Here is an 18,814-nt window from a genome sequence, read left to right on the forward strand (position 1 = left end):
CTCGAGGACACTCGTGATGTGAATGAGCACAAATTGCTGCTACTGATGCTACACAGTTAAGAGCCTAGCAAAAAGTCATAAGGTCAATCAAAAGGTTTTCCCTTTAAAGTTCTATGTTCTCCCTTTCTCAGCTCTCACCTTTGTCGTTTTTCTTTTTTTCCTGCCACTCTGCTCCCCTTCCCACCTGTTTTTCATCTCTACGGCGAATGAATGATGCAGGTGAGACTGGGAATAGTCTACCAGATTGAATTTGCGCCAATGTGCTTAATTTAAAAAAACTCGAGAGATTTACACAAAGACAAAAGAGCAGTCAGAAAGTTTTATTGACATAAATGAATAAAAGCTTTTGGTGCTAGGATCCCGGCAGAAGACGTAGGTGCTGTGAATTGTCATAAACATGGATGAGCAGTTTAGGATGAGGATTAGCGATGTCTTACCCCCAAAAGAGGGTACAGAGGCTAAGGAATGAGATGACAGGTGTTTAAAGAACAATGCTGATGATTTGGGGTTGAAGAGCAGGACGTAGAGAGGAAATGATGAGTTGGACAGAGCATCTGTGAAGATGTTAGAACGACCAGGATCTTGACAGCAGAGATGGTGAAGTTGTTAGTGACTGACTTTGATCACAGCACCATTATCACATAGGGCAGCAATGAGCCTTTGTTACTAAAGATGGCCCCACAGGCAACAGACTACTGGGATGAGGATAATTTTTGCAAAATGCCGAGGACTGTGATGGTGGGAATGAAGGAGGCCACTTATCAGCGAACCTTCTGCCAGCCTGGCAGATAACAAAACAAAAGCTGAGGGTGGGGCAACATGTGTGTAAAACTGGAGCGAATCAGCAGGGTATACGACATTGTAAAAGTCGTGTACCAAACCTTGAGTAGACTGGACCAGAATGCAAGATCAGAACGGCAGTCCTCATCCAATGTGACCGGATAAAGCCTGCTGTCGTTTCTTCAGACAGAGGGATGCCGATACGGCGAGGAGCTGCTGAAGAAAGTCGGCTGCATGGCAAAATAAAACCTGGAGTTTCATTTAGCTCCTAAAGGATGCCACTGGGAAGGATGAACTGGAGAGTGTCATTGTATTTCTTTTTTGTTACAATGACACAAAATGTTTTTTTCTGTTTTGGGGTTTTCATATTATTCATTACCTGACTGAAACATCTTTAAAAACTCTGTCATTGTTTTAACCGTGTTACTTTAAGATTGGAAGCCCCTCCTTTTATTTCTTCTTCTGTGGTATTGACTTTGTTATCAACACTATTGTGATAAATAAATCTATTCCATAATGTGAATATTTAAATGAACTTGTGATTGTAAAGTAGAAGGAGTTAACATCATGATGGAGGGTTTTAAGAAGGACACAGGTGCAGACTACGAACATTTAACACACAAAAACTAAAATACTGAACCTGCAAAGCAGCAGGATTCTAACTTGTCTCTAAACGACAGGAAAATAATAGCCTACAAAATGACAGTGAAATAATTCTAAATGTTTCAAATCCCAACTTTTATCGGTAGATCGCAGCAACAACTAGACACTCCATCTGTCCTCCATCTGGCCAAAGTCATAAGCAACATTTCACTTAAGTAAAAGTAGCAATTCTTCATAATAAAATTACTCAAGTAAAAGTACATAAGTGCAGCGTTTTTAGGAGGGAAAAAAACCCTCCTAAAAGTATATTTTCTCCAAAAGGCTACTCAAGTAATAACTCAGTAAATGTAGCTACTAGTTAATTCCCAACTATGCTCTTTCCTGCTTCTTCTTCTTTTCCCGTTTTTTTTTCTTTTTATGGCAGTTGGCAAGCAACGTATTGGTGTGAATTACCGCCATCTACTGGAGTGGAGTGTGGACCGAGATGCTGCATGGATGTTGCTCCACCCAAAACTTCTCCTCCCTGACTTTACTAAGCCTGTAGAGCAAAAGAGGAGGTCACTGAAAAAAAGGGGGTACGTATTACTATATATTTAATAAATACCGTAAGTTAATTTTGTCGCAGTCAATAAAAACACAAGAAAACACGCGTAAACTAGAGGTTTTATAGTTTAAACGCATTCGCCCCCTGACTCTCAGTAGAAACCGCTGCTCAGGGCTCAATGTAATCTTGGACCGGCGTTCACGTACTGTTGAAAGGCTTCGCGGTGAGCGAAACTAACCATGTGCGTCATGACGTCACGCCGCCGCTACCGCTACGTCTTCCTGTTTACCCGGAGGTTCCGCTGTGTGAAACGCGGCCGGTGTTTTGCTCGGTGTCTCGCCGCAATGCTGCTCACCCAGCTCCCAGAGGACGTGCTCTACCACATCTTGCTTCACTTGGATCGCAGGTCTCTCTGTCGTCTCTGTCAAGCGTGTAAAAGCTTGAATCGCTTCGTAAACCGGGACGCCGTGTGGAGGAGGATTGCCAAAGGCTGTTTAAACAGCGGGATAACCTGGAACGGGACGGACATGTAAGGAGACAGCTGTGGGAAACAGCTGCTTTTATTTTCCCTTCGGTTGCCGGGGTTACGTTCACTGCCGAGCAAGTCATTCTCGCTCTTCGTAGACACAGCCTTAACTGGACCCGTGAGGTACAGAACCAGTGTACAGAACCGCGAGAGTACAGAAGCAACACGAGTGAAGCTAATGAGAAGCAACTGCAGACATAGGACACCATGTCAGCTGTCAACACGACACGTGGGGCTTCTTGTCTGCAGATGCTGGCAACAGAAGTAGAATCTTACAATACACAATTCAAGTATGTGAATCCCCCAACATGTGATGCTAGGACCCCTGATCAATATGTTGGAGACCCACTGTGAAGGTTCTTGTTCTTCTCTTGTTTGATCATGTTTTTTTTTGTTGTTTTTTTTTCAAGGCCAGCTTTGTCATTCTGCTGCTGAGGAGACTTTTAAAAAAATATATATTTTAAAACCCCTAGAGAAATAAAAATGGGTTTAATTTTCAGGCTAAGTTGAGGGAAACGGGTCATAACCCTAACTTTCACTGTCCACTAAGCACCACTGCCACGTCCCACCAAAACAACGGGCCAATCCTGCCACCCATTCCCCAGTTTTCATTCCCTCCTCTATCCAGCTCTCCTCTGTAAACAAGCAAGGAATATCAAACCCGTCAACTTAAACGATGCCATAATTGTCTTTATTAATTATACAGATGATTTATCATAAAATGCTGAGTAACTCCGAATTCAATTGTGTACGACTATTATTATTGCTATCATGTTTTATTACACTTTTTCCTTTCTATTTTGCTTCTTGTTTGGGGCAATTAAATAAATATGAAAATTATATTCCTTGATCAAACTAAAAATAACTCGGTGACTTCTTGCTTGTGGATAACATTCATCAGAGTCCATGTTTCCTTACAGCAGACTAGGATATAGAAAATGACTGGGCTTGCACTATATATCAGTACTAACATCGGTATCAGCCGATATTAGTAATTTTTAAAACATATCGTATCGGTCAAATATAAAAAAAAACGAGATTAATATGAACAACCAGTATTTATTTTCATTTGTCACTATCTGTTTCTTCTAAAATTTTAAAGGTGTTGAAATGGTAGAAAGATATTTATGATATAATTTATGTAATATCGAGAAAATATTGGTTAGCAGCCATAACAGCAGTATTAATATCAGATGTTGATATCAACCCCCCCAATTTTAAATGTCGGTACGCTCCTAAAAATGACTTTCATCATTTGTCAATGTGAGTATAACAAAAATTCTGCTGGTGGTTATAAATTGGTGCTTGGTGTGTGCAAAACATCCCACCACCGTAGTTCTTCTGTATGAACATAAAAAAAAAAATAATAAATGACCATCAGTCAAAAAGGCCACTTTCAGTAATGGACGGCTCTAGGTTACTCTGTTTTAGTGCGTTTGAGGAGACCTGTGACAGGTTCTTTGTGTCTTATGCTAAAAGTGTCCCACTCATTTCTACCAATAGAGTTCTGACCCGTTTGTGCGTTTTCAAACTATTTTGGACTGACTTCATATTCTTTCCCAGGTGATGAGCAGCAACAATTCTTGAAGGCCGTTGCTGATGTCTTTCCCCTCTGTCATTGTTTAAGCACACAGATGTTTTTCCAAACTCATGAGGCAGTGATTAATTTACTGAACTTACTCAAATTAAACAGCTGAAACCAAAAGTTTATATACACCTTTTTTTTCTGTGTCTGAAATTAAATAAGACCAATACTTGTCTTGTTTTAGGTCAGTATGATTACCTAAATTATTTCTATTTTCAATGTCACAATAATGGAAGAAGTAACATGTCAAAGATTTATTAATTAATGTCCCAAAATCAGAAGTCTATATGCCTAAGTGTTTGATAGCATTGCCTTTGATTTGTCTTACTGGGGTCAATTGTTCCTGGTTTCCTTCAACAAGCTTCTCACAATAGTTGGCAAGAACTTTGGCCCATTCCTCCTGACAGAACTGGTGGATCTGAGTCACGTTTGTAGGCTGCCTGGCTCACACATGCCATTTCATATTTGCCCACAAATTTTCTATGAGATTCAGTTTAGGGCTTTTTTATGGCCACTCCAAAACATTACATTGGTTGTTTTTAAGACACTTTATAACTCCTTTGCCCATAAGCTAAGCTTTATTGTCCATCTGCGCCCAAGTTTGAATTTTCTGGCTGATGTCTTTAGATGTTGCTTCAGTCTTTCTACATAATGCTTTTTCCTCATGATGCTATCTATTTGATGAAGTGAACTAGGAACCACCCCCATACTCCACAGTTAGGATGGTATGAGCATCCCCGTTCTTCTGCACCGTAGTTTCCATCAGATCATAGGACATGTCTTCCAAGAATGAAGGCCTTTTTCTGAAAAAGTAAAGTTAGTAAAGACAGGAAGATTTTTATTACTTTCTGGCGTGTAAAAATTTAAAAGAGAATGCATTTTCTATCATCTAACATCAGTTGACATTTAGAACATTTTGTGATTTGTATTTTGCCTTGTAAGAGAATTCATACATTTGACACATCACAACCACAAGCCTAGTAAGATTTTGTTTGACTGATCAATACATGGTGCGAAGGAAAATGAAACATAATTTTAAAACACTGTACAAATAAAACTGCAAAAAATGTTTCATCCAGTCCATATTTTGTGGATTCTTTTGCTAGTCTCATCCAGTTCTGAATATCTAGAGACTGTTTCCTCACTGTGGCATTCAGCATGACACAAGCTCAGTCAGGTTTGATGGAAAACAGCTGATCTCAAGTCTTTCTCTCAGTTGGATTTTGGTCTTAACTTTGACTAGGCCATTCTTTCACATGAATGTGCTTAGATCTAATTTATCCATTGTTCCTCTGGCTGTACGTTTAGGATGGTTGTCCTGCTAGAAGATGAACTTCTACCGCAGTTTCAAGTCTTCTGCAGCGACCAGCGGGTTTTCATCTGTCTGTTCTTACTGAAGAAAAGCATGATAAAGGATGATATCTTGATATAGTGAAGCCGTCTGTAAGAAGGGAAAGAGCAGACTTCTTGAGAAAGATAATGTCATTCAAGGTTTGCAACAAGATGGTATAAGTCTGTTGCGGAGACCGTCATCTCTTCTGCCGTCATCTGTTGGGGTAGCAGCGTCAGAACCAGAGATGTTAAAAGGCTCAACAGCCTGATAAAGAATGTTCTGGTTCTGTTCTGGGGACGACTGTGGAACCTCTGGAGATGATGTTGCAAAGACGGATTCTTCTTAAAATCAAGAAAGTTATGGACAGCCCTGGCTATCCTTTTCATAAGACTGTCCTGACAAAACAGAGTATCTTCAGTCACAGGCTTCTTCAGATTCGCTGTAATACAGACTGCTACAAGAGATCTTTCCTGCCAACAGATGTCACCATCTTCAATAACTCTTTGAAGAATCTGAATTAATGAGCTACAATGGCACTCAAATTCCCTTTGGGATTAACAAAGTATTTTTGAATTTGCTACTGTCAAAATCATGTTGTTCTGTAGGGATGGTGTGTTAAAGATGATGTGTGGCTTTACTTTCTGTCACATATTGGGATTTTCATATATCCTAACGAATCGAATTTGGCCTCATCGGAGCCAAATAACACACTTATCTCCGACATGGCTTGTGACAAACTGTGTATTGGATTTCAAATGGTTTTCTTCATCTGACTTCATCTGACCTGCGGATCTGTACAGCTCCTCAACACCTAGCATGGACATTTAGCTGCTTCTTTGATGAATAGGTTTCTTTGCTCGACCTCTGGGTTCAGATGAACGATCGTGTCTTGGAAGGTCATCAGCTGGTTCGTTCTCTTTCCATATACAGATGATGGATTGAGCAGAGCTCTGTGACATGTCTAAAGCTTGGACTGTTTGGTTTTTGGGGGTTTTTTTTTCTAAAACTTAAACTAGCTTTAAGCTTCTCCACAAGGTTTTCCCTGACCTTGTCGGCTGTGGTCTACATGATGCTGCTTGCTCTCTAATGTTCTCTAAGGAACGTCTGAGGCCAGAAACAGCATAGGTGCAGTTAGACTGTGATTCCATTATACACAGCCTCATCGCTAAGTAATTTCTGAGAGCATTTTGTACCGGTGAATATCATTTAGGGTTGTAAGAGTAAAAGGGGTTGAATACAAATGCATGGCACACATTTCCAAATTTTATTTGTAAAAGATATACACATTGTGTGAAAAAAACCACCAACACTTTAAAGTTGGATCCAATGTGACAAAATGTGAAAAAGTAATATGGCTAGGAATGCTTTTGCAATAAACCGTATATTTTACAAATACAAAAACATAACCATGCTATACAACCATTTAGTGCTACAACTTTCAACCTTTTATAAAAATGAATTGATGTTCAGTTGTTTCTGTCTTTGCAGATATCCTAATGTCCCTCTGAAGGAACGAGTGAAGACAGCTCAGAACTGGTATCATGGATTTTGTAAAAAGTGGACTCTTCTCAAATGGAAGACAAAGTATGTCAATCATTTGCTATTACTTGGCAAAGCTAGCTATATTTTTCTTGGCAACACAGAGACATTTAGTTTAATTGTAGTATTTCCCTGTAGTGCACCTGATGTGAGAGTAAGTGTATTTTTCCACATATAAAATCTCCCTTTTGCAGGTGCTTCATGTGAATAGTTTCCTCTCTTAAAAAAAGCTAGGCACAAGTATTTTTCCCCTTTTATTTTCCACATAAATTATTCTTTTTACCTTTCGCTATCTTGCTACTAGGCTGTTGCCATGGTTACAGTTGGACGGCAATGTGCTGTACTTGTCTCAGGCTGCTAAAATCGGAGCCTACGCTCTGAGCCGCGACTCCAGGAGGCTCCAGCGAATACCACTGGAAAACTTTTCGGGCCACAAGGGTGATGTCTGTCGCTTTGTCCTCACAGACTCTCACCTGATCAGTGGAGGAAGGTAATTCATTCACTACATGGCTTTTTTTTTTTTTTTGACAAGGTCCACTTGACTTGGTCATTGTGTAACTGGTTTTATCTGAACTACTACTTATTCTTAGACGTCTTCTTCTGTAATGTTGGCTTTGAGAAACAGCTTCCCAACTGTTCAGCACCATGGCTTATGGGTTGTGCGCAAGAGAGGGCCATGCAACTTGCATGACATGTTTTTGTGTAATGCTATTAGCATTTGACCACAGCTTGTGCCTGAGACAGCTCTTGCTTTTGTTATAAAGGCTTTTGATTGCTCTTTAAAGAATCCATGCCACTAAAGACCAAATAGGAAGCAAGAATCCTAATTATCGTCTTGCAATCAGACCTGAACTAATGTTCATAAATTTGCTTCATGACCAGAAAATAAAGCAGGACTGTTTTTAGAGATGTCTAGGTGTTTCCCTACCTACCTGTAACTTTGGCTACGCTCACACTACAGCCTGAAGTGACTTGGCTCCTGAAATCTGTTGTCCCTGCATCGTCCTTGTTGGCCACGTGAATTTTGTAAATCCCACAGATTCTATTGGCTCTCATGGTTTTGGGATTTCCCCCGTAAGGCAATTTGCGTGGTGGCATGGACTAATAATACTATGAAAATGCAAAATAATTTATTGATATGTCAAGGATATGTGCTTTTATGAACAGCAAGTTTATAACATCTGATTCTCTGATTAATTGTTTTTATTCAGATGATGACATAAAAAGATGTTTTAAATATGACAAATCTTTATGAGCCTTTTTAAATTGATCATACAAGTATTGTGCAACGTAAGCCGAATAGTTCAGTTTTAGAGAACCCGTATCAATATGTGGCTGCATTTAGTAACTTAAATATTAGCTTATTGTGACTACTATTAATTTAAAACCAATAAGTAGTTTTGATTGAGTAGTTAACTGTTTTTCCATTAATTTCTGCATTTTGTGGCTTACAAAAAGCAATGTCCAGAAATGATGGGGTTTTGTTTTTTGAAGTTCTAAACATTCGGCGTCAGCCTTGGTCTCAGAAGGTCTGGTATTGGTCTCGTAATCATTAACCAACATACACAGGTTTCAATTTGTTGTGATCCTTCTTCCTCAAATATTTGAATAAATGTTCTTTATTAAGTGAAAGAGAACTTGCTTACCTTGTATAGCCATAAATAAGCTCCTGGCATCCTTCTGCCAAGATATACAACCACTAATGGTTTAAACTTTAAACCACTGGCATTCTGGATGTTATTTTAAGCGTAGTCAAACACATGTTCAAATGTGATCGTCTTCAAACTTCTAAATGGTCACAGCAGCAGGTTAGACTATCTCATGCTCTGTTGTCTTCTGAACCACTGCACTTGCCTCAATTTCAGAGCAACCTGCTGATGGTTCATATTAGCAGCCTCTTGTGATAGCAACCCAAATGAATTGCTGGTGTAACTTGTCATAGCGGTACGGTGTTCTGTCTTAAGTGCAGTGTGAATCTGAACTGAACCAAATGAAGGTGGGACATTTGCTCCGTTAAACAGAATTCCCCTGGATTATACTTGTGCAGAAGAACTCTTAGGTTTTTTTTTTTGCTTGTTTTTTATGGCAAAACAAATGCTGTGAAATATTTGTTAAAGGTTTATTTACAAATGATTACTTGAATCGAAAAGCTAAAATAAGTTTTGGCATTTACTGCACTTGTCTACGCCGACAAGTGAGCGTGTTCCACCAAGCGAGAAAGCTTTTGTCACAGCAAACACAAAGTATTTCTGGTGAAATTCTTTAATGTGTAAAAAAAAAAAGATTTCTGACTGCAGCTATTTGTTTTACTACAGGCTTAAACCATTTATATCAGGTGTGCCCAGATTCGGCTCTGGAGAACTGGTATCTTGAAACCTTTACATGCATCCCTTGTTTAGCACACCTGAATCAAATGGATGGTTCATTGTCAGGCCTCAGCAGAGCTTGATGACTGTTGATGAAGAAATTCAACCATTTGATTAAGATGTGTTGGAGCGGGGAGACATTTAAAAACTGCAGGACGGTAGTTCTTGCAGACTTGACTTGATTTTAGACCCACCTATTATAAGCAGTGAAATGCCTAAACAGCTATTTTGTCTTGTTTTGTCAGTGACGGACTGATCTTGGTCCACAGCAGAAGACGTAACATGTCACTGGGGCTAATGGGTCATAGCCAGGAAGTGAACTGCCTGGACTCTAAAAACGGACTCATCATCAGTGGATCAAGAGACCGAACAGCTCGAGTAAGAACATCTCTCAATCAGTTGTTGATGAAGATATATTAAATACTGACTTATTGTCTGCTAAATAAAGAATTTTGATAAATTTCAGTTTTTAAATCTCTTTTTTAGCTCCGGTAAAACACAGAGTAAATATATACGTATATATTTTTTACATCTTTTAATTCTGTAAACCACAAATTCTGCACTTCCTTCTTTCTGCCATGTTATTTAAATTAGTTTCCGTAGCGGAATGGAAAGACGCAGCAGCTTGGAGTTCCTCTCATTGTCAGTGATTTTTAAGGTTCTATTTTTTTTATTAATATGGCTAGGATCATGTACAGCCGATAAGATCTTTTCCGAAATGGATTACGGAGCGAATAGTGCGTAATCAAGGATTTTATACAGATGCACAACATACTGCCGGACATAGCCCACACACCGGACTTCTCATGGACATTTATGAACCCGTAGCCCAGGGGTTCTTAACCTTTTTTGAGGTACCAAACCCACCAGTTTCATATGCGCATTCACTGAACCCTTCTTTAGTGATAAATAAAATATGATTTTTTTAAAAAATTCAAGACATAGGTATATGTTTTTATACTGGTGCACAAAATGAGCCGTGCATGAACGTCACCTTGCTTAAAGAACAAAACCAACACAGTGCATGAACTCACAACAAACTACGGTATTACTTTATTCTGGCCCCCAAAAAATATTTTGGCTCCATAAAAGAATTTCAGCCCCCCCAAAATATTTTTTTTTACTATTTTACTAATTAAAAATACATTTGGATTTTATTTGAAGAATTTAACATTTTTTAATAACTTTTTTTTATTATTATTATTATTTTAAATTGAATTTGTTTTTTGTCGTTTCAAATCCACAAAATACTTTTTTGGGGCAAAGAATAAAGCATTGACCAAATTACGTACCTGCAAATCAGTGTGACTTCTGCTGTTGTTTTTGGGAGGCCGGTTCAGATATGCGTGGCTTCACCTGGGCAAGTGCTGCTCTCATGTCATCCAAGAGCTCTTGTTGCCCTAAACACAGCTAATCCGTCTAAAACGTGATATTTATTTATTTATTTACTTATTTTAACATCCCAGGTGTTCTGTGTTTTGAGAGTTGCTATTTTAAACATTTCATTGTGCTTTATATGGGCACAATGGCATTGAAAGGAATTCTGATTCTGACTTAAGCATGCGTTAAAAATCTTGTTACTGGTGACATTTGTTTCTCTAGATGTGGACTTTGACCTCCAGCTCCCCTTTAGGAACGATTCCCATGTTTGACAGAGTTTGGTCTGTTGCGATTAGTCCCACTCAAAGGTAAGTACTTTCTTAAGAGAATTTGCTGAGCTTAGTTTAGAAAGTTTTAGAAGCACATGTCTTATAGATCATTTACTAAACGCTTAATTACACTTCCTATTGAAGTGCCTTAGGTGCTTTACCCTTTTACGACTTTTATAAATCAATTATAAGCAACATAATTTGGCTTTTTTTTTTAAAAATTTTTTTACAAAAAGTAAACCCTTCACAGTGGAAGAAAACATTGATTTCTACAAAATAATGCCAAGTAATATTTACCGTAAAATGGGTAATTGCATAAATATTCACTCCCTTTAAAGTGACTAACCGAATTCAGCAGAGGTCCAGCCAAGTGGTGGTAGTTGTGGTAGTTGTCTTACAATAAGTGGAGTGGAGATCTTTTGAGCGTAGTGACGGATTGTAGTTTAAAGTGAGGCTGTCATTTTGTGTCATTGACCCTTCTGACCACTACCAAGACAAGGCGGGTGAACTGTCTTGCCTAAAGACATGACAGAGGTGGGTGGAGTGGGAATCGAACTGGCAACCCACTGCATGGCCAACACCTACATGTACAGTACATCGCCAACATCACCCTTAATGTGTACAAAAAACATATTTTTTATAAAAGTTACTAGCCTTAAAGGAAGTCAGTTCCTTCATACACACTTTCTCATGCTCTGAGTCACCTCACCCCGGCATTTTGTTTTCTTTGACGATCCAATCTCGTGGATTAGTTCATATTATTAAACAGTGAGCGGATGATCCGCTTGACAATGTAAGGCATAACAACCCATCTGCTGGACAGCCATGCCATCCCACGTCTAATTCCATCCCATGTTCTGTTGTTACACTTGATATCATCTCAAGGTCTAACAAGAATCATTGTCGTGGCGTTAAAATGCCAAGGCTGGTACAGAACTGCCACCCCCGGTGAAGTTCGCTGATGCATTGGAAAGTAAACCGAGCCGATCAGTGGCCTTGGACCATGGCTTTCTTTTAATCCACGTTTAGATTACTTGGTGTCCTACACTCCGCACCTACCTTGAGAGCCTACAGGCTGTTCAAGTATAAAAAAGCTTTCCCTATATTTTGTCTTTTGCCTTGTCCGTTGTCTCTCTGAGAGACAATGGCTGGTATTAGTAATCCTTATTTCAGAGTAAACTATTTTTTTAATTAATATTTTTTACTCACCAATTAGTGCGTATACAATAAACATTACAAACTGACAAAAAGCGAGTCTTATCTTACTCGGATAAGAGACCGAGTAATAGCAATAAATATAAAATAATCAAACTAACAAAACAAAGAAGGAGAAAGAAACAAGCAAACAAACAAGGAGGTATACATTCAAAACAAGAATGAAACAGAACAAAATCAATTGTCAACACAAATGAAATTGATTCATATGTGGATTAGGATATACTTTTTTTTTCTTTTAATCCTGGCAATTATTTTCTAATTTGAATTATTTTTCTGTTCTGTAATTGATTAACTTAACGTCTCAGACATTTTTGGGAGGAAGTTGAAAAGAGAGGGAGGTAAGAAAGCAAGCAAATAGAAAAATAAATAAATAAAACTATATGCCAGAACAAGGACTAAATAAATAAAGGATGACTTAAAAAAGAGAAAAGAATAAAAGAAAAACACTATGTGAACTTGTTATAAGGCTCTCCATTTCCCCTCTCGTCCCCTGGCCTTTGCTTCTGCGGTAACATTCACTCACCAGCAATGAAATGGCATCTAGAAATATGGAGTATATTTTGTTGAAATATTCAAATAGATTTTTATCTATTGCTGATTGTTGTTTCATTGATATTGGTAGCGTGAGAAGACCTAGGGCCTCATGTATGAAAGAGTGCGCAGTTTTCACACTAAAACTTGGCGTACGGAAAAATTTAGAAAAGTGCGGAGCACAAAAAAATTCGGACGTATAAAGCTGTGCGCACGCACATGGCCGCGCTCCTTTTCTTTATAAATCCAAATTTGCGGGAAATAGAGCGCAGCTGCTGGTCCGCCCTGTCGCCACCCATAAATACATTTGTAAATTAGTATAAATACCTGGAAGTCTCCACCACGTGAAGCAGTAACCATGGCAACGTCCTTGTTTGTAGTAGTATAAGTATTTATAATAATAATAATAATTATATATATTATTTAGAAGGTGCTTTCAGGGAACATAAGGTAACCTCAGAAAAATAAAAATAATACATTTTAAAGAAAGGAAAAATCCAAATAATAAAAAAATAAAATAAAGAGATTGTGCAAATGCCTGTTTGAACAGCAGAGCGTTGAGCCGGGATTTAAAGACAGACAGAGAGTCATTTGAGTGGGTAAAATGGACGTTTATTATAAATAGTGGAATCGTGTGCATAAGTTGTACATTTACAGAATAGAGATGCTTTCTGTCCAGAAAGGCGTATTCACAAAGCTGGCGGCTCCACTGAAGGATGACTGCAGCTGGACCGGTACCGGTACCGCATGGCTCCTTCTATAATTTCTGCTCAGAAATCCAGGATAATCAGTCTGGATTAATCTGGATTAATTAATAAGCCATCAACAGTCAGATTTCAGTGTATTTAGGTGAGTTTTGATGCTTTGTAGTTTCGTATTGTCCACAGAAAAAGTTTGCGTGGCTGCCGCACATTTTCACATCAGCGATAAAGTGTGTGTATATTTACGCAAACTTTGACACAAAGTTAATTTTTATACATGCCAACTTGTGCGTAAAACATGGCGCCGCACATTTTTTTGTGCGCACGCACGCTTTGTGCATGAGGCCCCTAGTCATTGTGAGCTACTGATTTTTTTCCCCCTATTTTTCCAGTTAAGCAGTATTGTTTTCTTGGCGATATAGTCAGGGCCACAAGCCTGGCTATCTGTTTGGACTTTATGTTAATCTCAATGACCAAGTAAGCAGATGGAGGGGGAGAGTGGGGTGATGTGGCCAGAGATTTGAGACAGTTTGGTGACGGTTTCTTTCCAGAAGTTTTGTATTGGCGGACAGAACCAGAACGAGTGGAAGTGGTTGTCAGTTGTGTACAGTGTGTGTGAATGTTTGATTCTGTCCCATGTGCATCCTGTGCTGTGTGAGGTGTGTTGTACCGATTATTTTATGTTGTATCAACTGTATGTTGGGGTTGTTGAACATGTTGAAAATATCATGACAAACATTATTCCAAAAATTATTATTTGTATGGATGGTAAGAGTGAAAAGGTGAAGGTAAAAAGAAAGAGAAGGACGAGTAGAAAAAGAAAAAAAACCTGATAAATAACTTAGTAGTTGCAATGATAGTCATCAACTGTCAGACAGAAAGGAATAAAATATTAATAACAACAACAACAATAATACAAATAATAACAACATCAATAATAATAATGATAATGAAACAAAAAAATGATTTACTTATCCAATGGGGTTATATAACAAAGTAATAGAATTACCAAAGAAAATAAGAAAGAAAAATTCTGGTAGTGATAGCGGAGAGATTAGGTAACATTAAGATAATGATAATAATAAAATAATAGTGTATATATGTATAAAAAAGAAAGATAATGATAATATTAACAACAACAGTGATGTTAATAAATCTGTTGTATTGATGCCTACAGTAATAATAAAAGTTTGCGTGGCTGCCGCACATTTTCACACCAGCGATAAACGCAGCAAAAACGAAAAAATGGCAAAGTGATTCAGTAGTTGTAATGATAGTCATTAATCGGCAGGCAGAAAATAATGAAGTAGTAATGATAATAATTCAAATAAAAATAATGAGAAAAAAAACTATTTACTTATCCATGAGAGTTGTACAACAAAATAATAGAATTAACCAAAGAAAATTAGAGAAAAAAAAAAGTAATAAAGTAAATGATGATAGGGTGGATGAAAACAGGAACTGGTGGACCAGTCCCGCCGTGCTTGTTTCTGTGGAGGCCTCACGGCGAACAAGTTGTAGAAACGCTTGTCCAGGTAGCGGTCAAGTTGATCCAGAGTGATAAGCGGGTATCTGCAGGGTACAACCGTAGATTGTTCGCCTTTGTTTTTCCCCTCTTTCTTTTTCTTAGTTCTCTAGTGCAATAGGTTGAATCTCACAGCGTCATTCCCGGATCGGCCCGTTGCTGTGATACGTCACAGCATCCGCCATTTTGAATGTGGAGTATCAATATGGCGTAAGCTTATATTTGCTTACTTGCTAGTAAGCTTAATACAAGTAAATGGACCGAACTTCATAAAGCGTCATAGTACATAGTACTTTAAGTTAATGCCTGTCAGCGACACATTCTGTCACACACACTAATATATTTGGGAGTTAAAGGAAGCACTAAAGACAACGTTTCTAACTTTTTGGTGTGAATATTTAATTCTTTAAAGAGTACAATGTTTATATTTGACAGCTGATTCTTATCAATCCTTTTTATATTGACTTTGATGAAGACACACACAGGAGTATATTCATGAACATATTTACACATTTAATTAGATATGAAGAAAAAAAACGTAATTTCCTTTTAATTTTTAGATATTTTACTGTGAAGACAATAAAGTTCGATAAATCAGTTATTGTCAAACATTAGCTTCATACTTTTCTTACATTTTTCAGGAAAAAAATATTTATTACAGTATGATATGTCAACTCTGTTACGGACAGCATAGACAATGTGTGAAAAAATGTCTAGTAGACTAAACTATTTTTATTTCATTACAGAAACTCTCTTTATACCCTAACACTTCAGATTGAGATATTTAACTTAAATATACACAAAAAGTGAACAAAAAAAAGTGAACATTAAAATACAGGTTTATTTATATTACACTGCCAACACAGGGCACAGGTAGGGTTCAGTCTGCTGGTCAAACTGGGAACAGTCTAGTGACTTCTGAGACGTCCTGGTAAGCACAGGCTAAAGCCAAGGATAAAGGCAGATTATCTAACAGTGCAATAGAAAATTCATCCATGATGCCTTCACATTCTGAAAAAACATACGTACATCTCACGAATGCCTATTGGGTTTGGTAGGTGTTGGGGCTTTGGCCAGTGCGTTTATAATCTGTGGGCTGCTGGTTGTGTCACCTCAAACGGGTGCCCTGGGTGTTGTTCTATGCTGTGATACTATGGTAACGCAGTAACTCTGGTAAGGTATGGAAATGTTATCCACATTTCTGCACCTTGAAGAACCATAGTAGTGGCGACCACCCTCCTTCTCTGAGGTTCCAGTGAGATTTGCCCATCATTTCTGTGGATGTAGATATACAAATTAAAAAATTTTTTTTCAAGAGACGCTTTTGATGGGCATTTGTCAAGAGCCAATTTGTCGCTGTTCACTGCACATTCCCTTTGTCTTTTACCTGTCAGTCAAGGTGTGTAACCTGGTACAAAGCAGGCATTACCTTTATGGGATAACACTGCTTTAATATAAATGTGAAGAAAGGGGGCTTGGGTGGCAGAAGGCAGTTAAGAGAGAAGCTGCCCTGAAGAGAGGTGAGATCAGCCGAAAGGGTTATTCTTGATTTGTCAAGAATTCCTCAAGCACAACTACAAAGTTGTCGCATGGACTAAAAGTGCCTTTGAAACGTTCCAAAAACAGGACAAGATTGTTGGATAAACCGTCCCCAATTCAGTACTTTCTCACCGCTACCAGGGGGTAAGACCTTTGACCTCTTGTAAGTATAGGGTGACGCCACTGTAGCCACCCAGACAGCCTTCTCCGACTGCACTCCCACTGCTGCTGTTGCCACCATCCAACCTCACACACTCCAGTTTCACCCCCACTGCTCTGTCCCACTCAACCGCAAGAAAAAGCCCGAAATTCATGTCTTTCTCTTTGGTCTCTCCTGAGCAGTCCCTGTGGCTCAGGAGTCAAGAATTCAATTAGTTAAGAAAAGAGAAGAAAAGAGCGAAGCAGCAACAATACAGCGATAAGGGGGCAGAATGTGTGTTCCCACACGCTAAATACAGGGCGCTTTCCCTGGGGCCCACAGAGCCAGAGGACCTGCACCACAGGAGGTGAGAATAATCACAGCTCCCTCTGAACCCCCTCATTACACACATTCTCACACACACACATGGCTTACATTCCTTGCAAACACAGATAGCTTCATCCAGACATGCATTACACGCAGGCATTCTCCCAAAGAGAGAGACACACCTTACAGATGCCCCACACTTACTACACACATAAACACAGTGGGAGAAACACTTAGCACACACATAAGCCTTCGTGCACAATCACAACACAAACACAAACCGAGCACCTTTCATTATATCTCGGTCTCATACAGGTGTTCTCTGGTCTTTGGTTTACCAGGAAGACTGTCTTGGTCTATTTAGCGAGCGAGAAATGAACAGGTGGACAAGCAGCTGCAGTGGAGTTTCAGCTTGTTCTAAACAACTAGCTTGGCCTGTTGTGTAATTAGAGCTTATCACAGAAACGTGAGTCTACTGGGTTATCAGCAGGGGTGAAAGTAGTTTTAAATTCTTGCCGGGTACTATGACGAAAATCGCCTGTGGCTCGTTGTGCGAACCAAAACAAATAAAAGCATAACTATTTTACTGTACTGTACTGTAGGCTGCCTGTATGGATAATGCAGAAGTAGAAGCGATTCACAATGTGGGGGAAAAACCCTAACCCTACCCTAACCCTAACCCTAACCCTAACCCTAACCCTAACCCTAACCCTAACCCTACCCTAACCTAAGAAAAACCCATCAAGTTTAGTTCAAGTTAAAGTTTTCAAATCACTGGTCGACCTCAGGGAAGGATGATGGAGAACATTCATGGAAGAAATGAGAGCCGCGGTAAGGTGATGGATGTCTGCAGGAGACGGGATCAGAGCCGGGTGATGGAGCACAGAGGTGGAGGGAGGCAGAGGCTCATGCCAAAGCAGCAGGAGCGGGAGAGAGATTGCTGGCCAAAGTGGGGTAAGGACTGGTCAGGGCCAGCTCGTGGGCGTGAGTGGAAGGCGGGTGGCCCCGGCACCGTTTGGTTGGAGGACGGGAGGACTTCTGGGACCTTTTGCCCATGCTGGCCGTGAAGATGAGGGAAGGAGTCACCATAAAGCAAGGAGACAGCGAGAGATGTACCAGTACCTCAGGAGGGCCGGGAGGCGCAAGGCTGGACCGAGAAGCCAAACGGGCGCTCCTGCGGGAGGGGCCAGGGAGCAAAGAACAGGGGTCATTGGGAACGAGGGTCGGAGAATCCACAAGGTCATCTAAGAGCATGTACCAGCTATCTTAATCGAAGCACGGCTGGGAAGCAGGTGGATCGATGGTTGTTTGGCCTCTTGAAGGGGTTCTTGAGTGATGATTGGCTGAGGCAGAGCGACAACTTGGTGCTGGTTGGCTGAGGGGGAGGTGTGGTAGTTGGATGATGCAGGTAGGCAGAGTCTCCCAGCTTAAATTAAACCTGACATCTCAGCTTGTCAGAAGAAATGAAAAGCAGATAAAATTATTGAATTCACAGCAAGTAGGTTTTGTCTATTTCCTGGCCTTTTTCTATGAGCTACAGTTACGTGCTTATGATGGAGTGGAGTAAGTGTTTTTGCTTGTTTGTTTTAAGTATTAAAGTGAATTTGCAATAATGTGATAATGAAATTATACTTTCATAATAATCTGGTCCACACTGCACTGAAATAAGGAATACTCAGCATCTTGTGACTGGTATTGGGTTTGCAAATAAGAAAATACTTAATATTTTAACACATCAGAATCAAATGATCAGTCCCAGGACCCTGAAGCTATTGTTTAAGCAACTGTTTATTTATTATTTCAAAGAATGAACCAGACTTGCATATCTTGATAACTCTATCTTATTAAAAATGACTTTTTTTTTTCCTCATGAATTAACAACTTTTGGCAAAATTGCATCTTTATTCTG

At 39.3% G+C, this 18,814-nt stretch overlaps 1 protein-coding gene and 1 long non-coding RNA gene across 4 annotated transcripts in view; one reads left to right on the forward strand and one right to left on the reverse strand.

Annotated features, from left to right (window-relative positions):
* The window catches only part of LOC116713505 (uncharacterized), a 15,791-nt gene extending 5,416 nt beyond the window's left edge, over positions 1-10,375 (reverse strand). The window contains exon 1 of the long non-coding RNA XR_004337880.1: positions 10,218-10,375. This is a non-coding gene — a long non-coding RNA (uncharacterized LOC116713505). The remainder of the gene's footprint in view (positions 1-10,217) is intronic.
* fbxw4 (F-box and WD repeat domain containing 4) overlaps positions 1,864-18,814 on the forward strand; it is a 40,970-nt gene continuing 24,019 nt past the window's right edge. The window contains exons 1-5 of one of the 3 annotated variants that reach the window (XM_032553679.1): positions 1,864-1,958; positions 6,860-6,955; positions 7,215-7,400; positions 9,522-9,654; positions 10,879-10,964. In XM_032553679.1, coding sequence (XP_032409570.1) covers positions 1,879-1,958; positions 6,860-6,955; positions 7,215-7,400; positions 9,522-9,654; positions 10,879-10,964 — 581 coding nt within the window. In that variant the 5' untranslated portion in view covers positions 1,864-1,878. Of the gene's footprint in view, positions 1,959-2,202; positions 2,457-2,532; positions 2,744-6,859; positions 6,956-7,214; positions 7,401-9,521; positions 9,655-10,878; positions 10,965-18,814 lie in introns of those variants that run through there. The other 2 variants (XM_032553677.1, XM_032553678.1) reach the window with 2 other exon arrangements.

Source organism: Xiphophorus hellerii, chromosome 22 (assembly GCF_003331165.1).
Source record: "Xiphophorus hellerii strain 12219 chromosome 22, Xiphophorus_hellerii-4.1, whole genome shotgun sequence".
Classification (NCBI taxonomy): domain Eukaryota; kingdom Metazoa; phylum Chordata; class Actinopteri; order Cyprinodontiformes; family Poeciliidae; genus Xiphophorus; species Xiphophorus hellerii.